This window comes from Marmota monax, unplaced genomic scaffold (genome assembly GCF_021218885.2).
Source record: "Marmota monax isolate L192 unplaced genomic scaffold, Marmota_monax_Labrador192_F-V1.1 WCK01_AAM20220418_F8-fsc00050, whole genome shotgun sequence".
NCBI classification, from domain to species: Eukaryota; Metazoa; Chordata; class Mammalia; order Rodentia; family Sciuridae; genus Marmota; species Marmota monax.
Window position 1 is genome coordinate 9,890,209 of NW_026694552.1, and position 12,411 is coordinate 9,902,619.

A 12,411-nucleotide genomic window follows, 5' to 3' on the forward strand; every position below is an offset into this window, starting at 1 on the left:
AATTCGGAATTCATATAACCAACCCAGAAACAACTTTTCACCTTGACCACAAATTTATTTGTATGGAAAAACACAGCAGTATTTGCTAAACATTTATAATGTCTTCTGCTTAATTAATACCTCAGGGCAGGTTGTTCATAAACAGAAAACAATAAGGGACATGTTAAATATCCCCAGCAGTACTCTTCATACTATCAGGTTTAGAAATTGGGAAGACAGTTTGCATTTTAAGCATTAGTACCTAGTTACTACATTGCCATTAAGTACAAGGGAACCAACTAGAAGAATCTGGGATCCATCATTCCTTTTTAGCTTAAAATCAGAAATGTATTTAGAGGGCAACATGGAAATATGCTTTATTTTTGCTCTCAATATTTATAAAAAATTCTACTAAAACATTTCATCCTTGGGGCTGGGGTTGTGGCTCAGAGGTAGAACTCTTGCCTAGCACTTGCAAGGCCCAGGGTTCGATCCTCAGCACCACATAAAAATAAATAAATAAATATATTATGTCCTACTAAAAAATAAATATTAAAAAAAATTTTAAAAATCATCCTTGATGCTAAATATGTGCCAACTGCCCATCCTCCACCTTCCAACAATCACTCCCAAGTGAGTGCCAACTGCCCATCCTCCACCTTCCAATAATCACTCCCATGTGACTACCTAGTATCCATTTACTGGGATCACTATAGAAATCAGCCACTAATCAGGGAACATCTGCCTCAAGGAACCTGTAATGGGTTGCAGAGGATTGTACATTATGTTTCACATGAAGATGAGGTTGCCATCTGGTGGATTTTCTCTTAAATAAAAGCTAATAACATTTATAGATAAAAGCATAGAATCTTCTGGTAGGTGGGCCAATGTTGCCACTTTTAGAAAACACATTTTAGAAAGTGTTTCTTTAAACATTTATTGAGTATCCATTTCATGATTTGTACAGGATAAGTCCCTGTTCTTTATAACTGAAGTATAAGAAAAATTAGTATACAGAAGCTTCATATTTAAAAGATAATAAATATGACTATTTAAAAAAATCTACAAAGTTCTTCTAGATAAAAATTTGGTTATATTTATTCTAAAAGTGTTTAGAAGTAAGATCTATGACATCACCTGCGCTGTTTCAAATGTTAAAGTGACTTTTGGTGTCATAAATGCCTTTGTATGATAGCCTTGCCATGGGGATTCAGAGTCAGATACATGCCGAGGAATATAAATGGCTCAGTCTCTAATATGCTTTAATATAGCTTGACCATTGATTCAAACATCACTACCCACTATTTCTGGTTTTCCGTTGTTTCATTTTCTCTAATGGAACTCTAGTGGTAATCTCCATGTATTAAAGTATGATATTTGTCCCTTAGAAGGCATGACAATTGATTAAATCAAAACTTCCAAGGAATGAGGAAAAGCTCAAAATATTGTAGGGTAAATTTTATTTATCTATTTAATATTAAATTTATTTAATACCAGGGATTGAATCCAGGGGCACTCAACCACTGAGCCACATGCCCAACCCTTTTTTAATTTTTTTTTTTAAATTTTGAGACAGGGTCATGCTAAGTTTCTGAGGCTGGCCTCACACTTGCAATCCTCCTGCCTCAGTCTCATGAGTCTCTGGGATTAAAGGTATGGGCCACTGTGCTGGATGTAAGGTTAAAGTTAAGTCAATAGAACAAAAATTTAAAATTCAGAGGATCTCCAAGACAGTAAAAGAAAATGATGTGTAAAAAATAGAAAAAAGATGAGAAGAAAATTAAAGGGCTCAGTACTGGAGGACCAAAATAGGCTAATATAGTTCTATTTATATATTTTTCTTTGCAGAGCTAGGGATCAGCAACAAAAGTTCTGGAGAATGAGAAAATAAAAATGAGAAATTAAATACTATAAGACTAATTCCTAGCACTGTAGGATGTGAATATACAGATTGAAAAGTTTCGTCAGTTACCTAGAATGATGAAAGAGAAAATGAAATCTAGTAATGTATATCACAATGAAATTTCAGAAGATAGAATAGGGAAGATTCTAAAAGCTTCCAGAGAGAAAAAAAACACGTTGTATACAAAGGATCACAAATAATATTAGGAACAATACTTTTCAACCGAATACTAAAATCTTGGAGACAAATTTTGAGGGGAAAATAAATTCTAAATGTAATAGGCTAAACAATGACCCCCTCCACAAAAATGTCCCATGGACCTATGAATATGTTTTATTAAATGGCAAAAATAATTTTGTAGGTGGCATTAAATTAAGGATACTGAGATGGGGAGATTAACATGGACTATCTGGGTGTTTATAACAAGGGTCCTAAAAATAGGGAGGCAGGAGGGCCAAAGTAAAACGTATTGGAGATGCAAAGACTGAGTCACAGATTGGATTAATATGCTTTGAATATGTTAGAAGGGGCATGTACGAAAGAAAGAAGGTAGTTTCTAGAAACTGTAACAGGCAAGGAAAACAATTCTACGTTAGAGCTTCTAGAAGGAACCACCTTGATTTTAGACCATTTAAATTGAGTTTAGATTTATGACAGAAAGAAAATAAATTGTGTGTGTGTGTATGTGTTGTTTTGTTTGCAGTGCTGAATGTACAACCCAGGGTCTCATGCATGTTAGGTAGGCATTCTAACACTGAGCTACACCCCAGGCTATTTGTGTTGTTTTGAACCCTGAGTTTGTGGTAATTTGTTACAAAAGTAATAGGGAAATAATACACCAACCCAGAATTCTATATCAGTTGAGTTAATAATCAGATGAAAAATTAGAACAAGTTATTTTCACACATTTAAGATCTCAAAATATTTACCATCTTTTTTCCATGAATTTACTGGATGATATTTGTTTACTACAATGAGAGGTTAAACCAGAAGTGAAGGAAACAAAGGGGCCAGAAAGCAAGATCCAATTGAGAGAGGCAAAAAAGATTTTCAGTGTAAAGAGTGAGGAGAAATCATTGAACAGCTATTCCAAGGAATAAATCAGTTCAAGCAGGGCTCTGTGGTACAAACCTGTAATCCCAGTGACTTGGGAGCCTAAGGCAGGAATAATGCATGTTTGAGGTCAGACTCATCAACTTAAGGAGGCCCTATCTCAAAAATAAAAAGAGCTGTGGACAAAGCTTTGCAGTGCATCACCCTGTGTTCAATCCCTAGTACCAAAAAAAGAAGTGATATTTTTTTTTTTTTACCTACTTCAAGGCCAGGAACCCTGTAAAGGAATCCTGTAGACAAAGTACCAGGCTGCTTTTTTTGGGGGGTGGGTGGGAGTGGGTGGCTTTAGTTAATTATTAATCTATTAATCTCTTTCTTTTTGTGGTACTGGGAATTGAAACCAGGGACACTCTCTCTCTGAGCCATATCCCCAGCCCTTTATTTTATTTTATTTTTTTACTTTGGCACTAGGGATTGAAACCAGGGTCACTTCACCACTGAGCTTCATCCTCATCTTTTTTTGTTTTTTATTCTGAGACAGGATCTTGCTAAATTTCCAAGGCTGGCATTGAACTTGGAATCTTCCTGTTTCAGCCTCCTCAGTTTCTGGGATTACAGGCATGTGCCACTGAGCCTAGCATAACAAGAATATTCATTGATAGGTTTAAAATTTGGGGGCAGATCAAGTAAGGAGAAAATTAAATGATTTAATTTGTTTACAAAAGTGTACTTCACTAAATTATTGTAAGATAAGTAGCTTAAAATATTTTTTTTCTTTTTTAAAACTAGGAAACAAAATGTAAAAGAACCAGCAATATTTTAAACAAAATGTCTTTAAAAAATCATAACTCTTCATCAGTTCATTTTCATTAATCAGTTCACGTTCTGATTAATGAAACTATTGGTTTTATGAGTCTAGATTTTCATTAAAGTTTTGGCAGTTTTTACCCAGTTCAATGGTATTCTAAAGTCATCAGAGATCTATGTTCAAAAGTGCTTGTCAAAGTCATTTTCCATGAATTTCTTAGTAACAATTTAGACTGGTTGCAACTATTTTTAGAGAAGTATGAAAACAATATAATAATTGCCCATAGATGACAAAAACTTAAAATGGCCAGAGTTAAAAATCTGGTGAGAGTCCATAATGACAGACAAGGAAATTTTTTTTATTCTTTTGGTATTCAAAAATATAACATCAGGGGCTGGGGTTGTGGCTCAGTGGTAGAGCTTTTGCCTATCATGTGTGAGGCACTGGGTTCAATTCTCAGCACCACATATAAATAAATAAAGGTCCATTGACAACTAAAAAATATTTACAAAAAGTATAATATCAGAATTATGACTGATAAATATGCCAAGACGTATTAGGTTTCTAGGAATCATACAATTTTGGAATACATATTATTAACACATTTATATATAAATAACTCAAAGAAGGCAAAATTTTAAAGACAATTTGATCCAAAAAGAAAATAGGGTTCACTATATATATATATATATATATATATATATATATATATACATACATATATATATATTGCACACACACACACACACACACATATATATATATATATATATATATATATATATATATATATCCTAGATACCAACTTTTAGTTAAACTGAATACACTTATTAAGAAAAATTGTCTCTCATCGGGTTTAATCTGGGACAGACCCCAAAAACTTTAGGCATTTTTGCTCTTTTATTTCCCTTTCTCTCTCTCTCTCTAAATCATTCTCCCTAAAGTTTGCTTTTAAAAGAAGTAATTTTTCAAGGAAGACTGAAAGTGAGGATTGTGGATACTGCTCAGTGGTAGAGCACTTACTTGCCCAGCATAGGAAAGCTCTGGGTTCCATCCTCAGCACCACAAAATAAAACAAAGTAGAAGAGAATTTACATCTTAAAGACAGAAAAATACTGTAAGTTTTCATAAAAAATTTGGGAGATATTATTTGCCTATTAAGTCATTATTTAGATTTTTCTTTTACAAGGGCAGGACAGTATCCTTTCCAACATTCTTATTTTGTACAATACCTGTAGGTTTTCTAAGATAAATAGGTGGCTTTGGTTTTTAGAGATACATATTTGTAATGAGTCTTTTTTCCCCCAGTTTTTTAGAAAAAGACTGTTGCATTTAATTTCTTTAAGAATTGTGTTATATAGCCTGAGTGATATCAAGGGTCTGGCTTGTCCATATAAAACCTGCATTATCTTTAATTGTTCTTTAATATCAGGGAGCAGATTTTTAGCTAAGATGGAAACCAAAAAGATTTCTTTATTCTGGATTTAGAGTGGTTTCTCTTGGAAATGTTTCAATTCATTTGTTTGTAGTTCCATTTTTGCTCTGGAAAAAGAGTAAAACAAATAATTGTTATCACTAAATATAAACCAAAGCTTTAAACCAAAGGCATACCTAAGCTAATGACTAGAAGTACATAAAAAATTCACAGGAGAGCAACTAAAATAAAAACCAAAGTCTATACAAAGGGATAAAGAAAAACACTACCCTATCCAAATCCAAGGTACTTCCAATTTTATCTTTTTTTAAATTTATTTTTATTTTTTTTTTTCCAATTTTATCTTAACAAAAGAAAGTTTAGTCCATACAAATGGGTTTGGCCTTTTACCACTGAGTCACATCCCTCCCTCTTTCTTTCTTCTTTTTTTTTTCTTTTTTAAAGGACAGCAATTTTATTTTTTATAACTTAGTTTATTTTTTTCATGTGGTGATGAGGATGGAACCCAGTACTTCACACCTGCTAGGCAAGTGCTCCACCACTGAGCCACAATCTTAGCTCCTTTTCCTGCTTTTTTAAAAATTTTATTTTGAGACAGGAGTTGCTAGGGCCTCACTAAGGTGCTGAGGCTGGCTTTGAACTTGTGATCCTCCTGCTTCAGCCTCCCCAGTCGCTGGGATTACAGGTGAGCACCATTGTGCCTGGCCACATTATAACCAGTTTGTCTTCTTAGAGAAAAAATGTTAAACAGTCCTTACAAAACAGGAGATCAAAAGCCTTCTATGGGGGAAGAAGGGATTATGAATGGGTACTCTGTAATAAAGAGTCATACAAATGATTTAAACAATTTAAACTAATATTTTCCTCGTGAGTCAAAGGACAATTTTGTAATAGATGTATGATGTATTTTAGTGCTTACCAGTAGTACATACGTTAAAATTGGAACCAAAGGGATTTATGACTTCTTTGAGGGAGGGGGGCAGGCATGCTAGGGATTGAACCCAGGGTCTTATGCAGCAAGTGCTCTACCACTAAAGTACAACATCTCCCCAGCCACTCCCAACCCCTGCCCCCTTTTTATATTTTGAGATAGGGTATTATTAATTTTCCCAGGTTGTCTTGAACTTGCCATCCTCCTGCTTCAGTTTCCACAGTAGTTGGGATTACAAGTGTGCACCACCACTCTGGGTTTATGTCTTTTTATTTTATTTTATTTAGGCGGTACTGGGGATTGAGCCCAGGGGCACTTTACTACTGAGCCCTTTCCCCAGTCTTTTTAATTTGTAAAATAAAATTGCAGAGATAGGCCTCAAACTTCTGCCTCAGTCTCTCTAGTAGCTGGGATCACAGGTGTGTGCTAACTTGCCTAGCCCTCTGGTTTATGTCTTTTTAGGAATACATTTTAAGGATATGGTAATATTTGCCTGGAAAACCTTAAGTGCTTTCCCCCCTTTTCCCTAAATGGAAAGGGTAGGCAAGAGCAAAAATGCACATTCATGGTAACCATATTGAGCAAAGTTTCATTGCCAAATAACACCATTAAAAGATTTGTGATTCCCAAACAAGGATGCCTACTCAACACTTAAGGACAGTATTAGGATTTTTCTAAACTTCCATTTTTTGAAAAAAAAAATTATATTCGGCAATTTTCCAAATCATGGTGGAGGACTCATGATCCTATACGTCAAGAATTTAGAACCTAGGCTGGCACGTAGACCGTTAAGTCCCTGGCCCCACCCTATTGGTGACATAGCTCCTATCTAACCGCCTAAGGGAGGCTGTTACGAACTTCCGCCATTTGCTTATAATGCTACGGCCGCGTGGCTTTGCTACGTCACATCCGGCCTTTGCGATTCGGGACTTCGAATCCGCGAGATGAAGTGTCTGTTTGTTACTGTAGGGACCACCAGCTTTGACGACCTCATTGCTTGTGTGTCGGCGCACGACAGCTTACAAGTGAGTGGGGGAGGCAGGCCGGCGGCGGCTTGCCTCGCCTCCCTTCGCTTCGCCTAGCTTTGCTTGTCGCTAGCTGTCTTTAGCTTTACTAGTAGCCTTCGTAACCTTGCCTGACCGAAACGTTCGGAAAGAAACCTTCGCTGCTTTACCTCAGGTGCCTCCGCCCCTTTGCTGGCTCCTCCCCAGTGCCCGACTGGGCCCTCCCCCGCCTCACCAGCCCCTTGGCGTCTTCCGTTTGCGGTTTCCCCTCTCCCGCAGCCTTCCCCGGCCCCTCCTCCTCTTCCTCCTCCCGGTCTCCTTTCCCCAGTTTTCCCCTTTCCAGTCGCCTCCGCCCCTCTTTTCAGCGGTTTTGTTCCTTGGAACTGGGGCCCCCGCCGAGCTGGGTTCGCGGGAGGGTGTCTGCTTGCCTCTGGTTTCCCGGTCGCCTGTGGGTCCGGGGATCCACCTGCAGTGGTGCGGCCCTTTGAGCCCGCCGTGCGGGAATTTCGGTTGTGCGGCCCTCGCCCCGCTCAGCCCGAGTGTTTTCCTGCAGGCGCCCTGCAGGATCGAGACCCTCCCCGCGCGGCGTGTCGGTTGCCCGTCTCATTCGGGCTCGGCGTTCTAGACTGCCCAGGCAGTGAGGCAGAACTGAACTGTTCCTTGGTTGCCCCTCCCCCCTAGTTTGCAGTGCCTTCTTCAAAGTCTTTCCCTGTTCGTATTTTATCGGGATCAGGTCGGTGAACTGGGAATTAGATTAGGGCTCCCCTTTTGGTCTCAGGATGGGGAAAATTGGCCACAGGCAGGCTGTTTGGCAATGCGTGCGCGGGTCTGAACACCGACCTCTGGGATTGTTGTTGTCACTGCTCTTACAGTAGCCAATTTAAAAGGCCCGCGTTTTCTTATTTCCTGTTTTAGATCATCAAGAGCCTTGGTTACAACCGACTTATCCTCCAAATTGGTAGAGGAACGGTGGTACCGGAACCGTTCAGTACTGAGTCATTTACTCTGGATGTTTACAGGTACAAGGAGTCCTTGAAAGAAGACCTGCAGAAAGCAGATCTTGTTATTAGTCACGCAGGTAAAGTGTCTTAGAGTCTCAGCATTCAGTCTTTGATAAACAGTAATTAAGTAACTTATGCAAACATTTTCCTGGCAAAAGTAAAACCACTTAGTGAATTGTTACGCAGAATATATTCACTGTAGCCCGGTTGGATATGATAATTACTTGAATACTTGAATATAATAATTGAGAACTTTGGCTCACAGAATTTAGTGTTTCTGGTTCCAAGAAGGATGGGAAATTAATTACTGTAGCACAACGTTACAATAAAAAACCCTAAGCACAAAGGAGCAAAATGATTTATTCAATGACGTGCTATGAATTATCAACCTAAAATTAGTACTAGGGCTTAGATCTGAAGGACTGTTCAGCCTGCTCATTGGCTGGATTGGTGTTGGAGAAATTGGCTTTGAAAGGTGTTTTTTTTTGCACATTTTTATTAAGGGTGAGTGTGAAATACATAACAGTTAAAATATTCTTTTTCCCTTATTTTTATTAGTACATTCTAGTTGTACATGATGGGTGGGATTTATTGTTACATATTTGTACATGCACATAATATGACAAAAATATTCTTTAACAACTACTTATTCTTTGTGTAAGTCATTTCTTTAGAAGAACCATCTTGATGATCTTGTTGATGAGACTTTCAGTACATTTAGGAGAATTGCTTTTGGGTAGCACTACAGTTTTGACTGCTGTGAGAAAGGTTAGTTTTAAAAAGTCTAGTTTGAGGAGAGAAAAGTTATTAGAAATAGATGTTAGTGACATTGGTAATTAAAAATGTATAGCATAATAGCCAACAGAACTTTTGGCATGGCCATAGCTCTTTTTATTTTGAGACACTGTGTCCCTAAGTTTCTTAGGGTTTTGCTAAATTGCTCAGGCTGGCCTCCATCTTGTGATCCTCCTATCTCAGCCTCTTGAGTCTCTGACATTACAAGTGTATACCACTGCACCTGGCTTGGTGTCTGTTCTTAACTTCTACCCTGGCATAGGATATATACATATCCTATGTATATCTACTCACATCTCCTAGATGATTTTAGATTTCAAAGTTCTTTTTGAGTTGTTCTCTTTGCCACCATCTCCTCAAATAGGGCATTAATATCCAGGATATACAAAGACCTCAAAAACCTTAATACCAGAAAAACCAACCCCATCAATAAATGAGTAAAGGAACTAAACAGACACTTAAGAAGAAGAACTACAAATGGTCAACAAAAGAGAAATGCAAATTAAAAGTACACTGAAGATTCCATCTCATTCCAATTGGAATGGCAATTATCAAGAATACAAGTGACAGGTCTGGGGTGCTTAGTAGTAGAGCACTTGCCAGGCATGTGTGGGGCACTGGGTTGGATCCTCAGCATCACATAAAAAAAGGTGTCTATCTACAACCAAAAATATAAAAAAAATACAAGTAACAGTGTTGGCGAGGACATGGGGGAAAGGGGCACACTCATACATTATTGGTGGGACTGTAATTAGTACCACCACTCTGGAAAGCAATGTAGAGGTTCCTCAAAAAACTAGGTATAGAACCACCATATGACTCAAGTATCCCATTCCTTGGTATATATCCAAGGGAGTTAAAATCAGCATTCTGCAGTTACGTGGCCACGTCAATGTTTATAGCAGCACAAGTCTCAGTAGCTAATCTATGGAACCAACCTAGGTGCCCTTCAATAGTTGAATGAATAAGGAAAATATGTATATACAATGGAGTATTAGTTATAAATAAAAACAACTTTATGGCATTGGCTTAAAAATGGAACTGGAGACTATCATGCCGAGTGAAATAACCCAGTCCCAAAAAGTCAGGTTGAATGCTTTTCTGATATGCCAAAGCTATCCAAAATAAGGGAGGAGGTGTTTACAAAAAGAATAGAAGTATGATCAGAGTAATAGACAAAGGGGAATGAAAGGGAGGGAGGAGGGTTGGGATAAGGAAAATCTGTGGGATGAATCTGACCTAACTTTCCTGTGTGTATATATGAATATACCACAGTGAATCTCACAATTATGTACCACCATAAAATATTAATTAAAAAAAAACAATAGAAAGAACAGTAGAGGGAAGGAAGTGGGAAGAAGGAAGGGGAATGAGAAATACTGGGGATTGAATTGGAGCAAATTATATGCCATGCTTTTATAATTATAGTATATTGTCATGTATAACTAAAAAAACAATTAAAAATGAGTTGAATTCTTCCAAACACACACATTCATAGAGGTCTAGCCTTGACTGTCTTCAGGATGGCACTTCACAGGTAAACTCAAATGGTATTCAGAGTTTTTCTTTATTGTGCCTGTCACTATTTTAGTCTTGCTTTTACTACTTGTGGTTGAATAGAAGTGAAGTACAGTTATCCCTTGGTGTCTACCAGGGATTGGTTCCAGAATCCCTGAGGATACTAAAATCTGAGATGCTCTCATGTCCCTTACATAAAATGACCTATTACTTACATATAACCTATGCACATCCTCCTGTATACCTTGTCTAAATTACTTATGAGTAGTTGTTATGCTATATTTAATGGAGCACTGGTTAAGTCTACATGTTCTATTGATCTAGTCTAAGGATGCAGAACTTGAAGATATAGAGAGTCTGTTGTATAGTTTCACATACAGTGTGTTGAACTTGAATCTTACTTGGATTCAAGGCCATTCCAAGATGTAATACTAGAGAGCAGGTAACAGCACTAAGTCATAGGCCGTACTATCATCAGCAGTAGTAAAATGTATTTTTTAAATTCAGGTTTATTAACAGTAACTGTTAAGTATATGTTTGTCATTTTCAATATATAATTGAAAGGTCTGGTTTAATGATCTGTCAGTTTAAGTTATTCAGCTTAAGAGTTCTAACCACCTTAACTTTTTCAAAATCATATTAACAAATTTTATTTTTGTAGGTGCAGGAAGCTGTTTGGAGACTCTGGAAAAAGGCAAGCCACTTGTGGTAGTTATAAATGAAAAGTTAATGAACAATCATCAGCTGGAATTGGCAAGGAAGCTACACAAAGAGGGGCATCTTTTCTATTGCACCTGCAGGTATACTAGAGACTGATTATTTGATCTCTAATATTTTCATTAGCTGTTCTTATCTAACCCATCTGTCTGTTTCGCCTCTTACCTTCTCACACTTACCAAACATACTTTAATTTTCTTACCTGTAAAACCTTCTCATTTGTCTCTCCCTTTAACTTTGATCTGTGTTGTATTTTATTCTGTATCTGTGGCCATTTCTTTGCATGTAAATATTTGAGAGTGTATGAGTATATGCTCGTTAGTGTGTAAGTTTTCGTGAATCTGATTTTTAGTTCATTACTTACATTTTCAGTATTCCAGGAAGACATTTGCTTTTTTCAGTTAAGATTTTGACTTTACTGAGTCCACTGGAATCCCTACATTAAAAGTATTTACTCATTTATTCAGTTACACCTAATATGCAGTGGGCACTGTTTTAAATGCTAGGGATACAGTAGTAAACAGATAAAAGTCCATGTTCTCATGGTACTTAAATTCTAGTGGTAGAATTTCATATGATGAAATACACTACAGGGGAAGTAAGACAGGATGATGCTATACAGTTGGGCTGAAGACTAATTAGATAGAATCCTCAGATAAGGCTTGACAAAGTATAAGACATTTGAGGTGAGATCTAAGTACAGGGATGAGCCAGTCATGGGAAACTATAGACACCAAGGAACAGCAATTGCAAAAGCCCTAAGTGAGAAGTGAACTTGGAAGCTGATGTGCTTGAGAAACAGGAAAGTAATTGTGGCATGAATATAGTGTGCAAGGGAGAGAGTAGTATGATGCTGGGAGGGGAAAGTTTATGTAAGAGCTCTGATTTTATTCTGAGTTTAATGGGAAACCATTGGAGCTTTTTAATCAGAGGAATTACTTTATGGTGAGAAGTATTATTTTCTAGAAGTATATTAGAATTCAATAAGAACTGATCAACATCAAATAGAAGGATGAAGAAAGTTGCTGATTTGTTTTGTGTTAGTTCTTCCTTGACACTAGAAGCCTGTCAGAGGGCCAGGTCAGTAATTCCCAATTGTTTGACTTAAAACCTATTCTTATTGGAAGTATTAAAGTATTTTATATTATATTATAGTTAAATTGATGTTGGATTTAAAATAAAGAATACTAGAAGAAATTAGCTAGAACATAAACACCTTTTAATTTTCCTGCTTCTGTATCTTACACACTCAGTGAATACTTCATAA

The 12,411-nt window shown here is 37.1% G+C and overlaps 1 protein-coding gene across 11 annotated transcripts in view; it reads left to right on the forward strand.

The window, feature by feature from the left end:
- Nucleotides 1-7,006: 7,006 nt before the first annotated feature.
- Nucleotides 7,007-12,411, forward strand: part of Alg13 (ALG13 UDP-N-acetylglucosaminyltransferase subunit) — a 78,207-nt gene continuing 72,802 nt past the window's right edge. For 9 of the 11 annotated variants that reach the window (XR_009224597.1, XM_046420792.1, XM_058571650.1 and 6 more), the window contains exons 1-3: nucleotides 7,007-7,134; nucleotides 8,029-8,191; nucleotides 11,089-11,227. Coding sequence is in view for 10 of the 11 variants with exons in the window: in XM_046420792.1 (XP_046276748.1) it covers nucleotides 7,054-7,134; nucleotides 8,029-8,191; nucleotides 11,089-11,227 (383 nt within the window). In the remaining variant the exon portion in view is untranslated. Of the gene's footprint in view, nucleotides 7,135-7,268; nucleotides 7,847-8,028; nucleotides 8,192-11,088; nucleotides 11,228-12,411 lie in introns of those variants that run through there. The other 2 variants (XM_058571653.1, XM_058571654.1) reach the window with 2 other exon arrangements.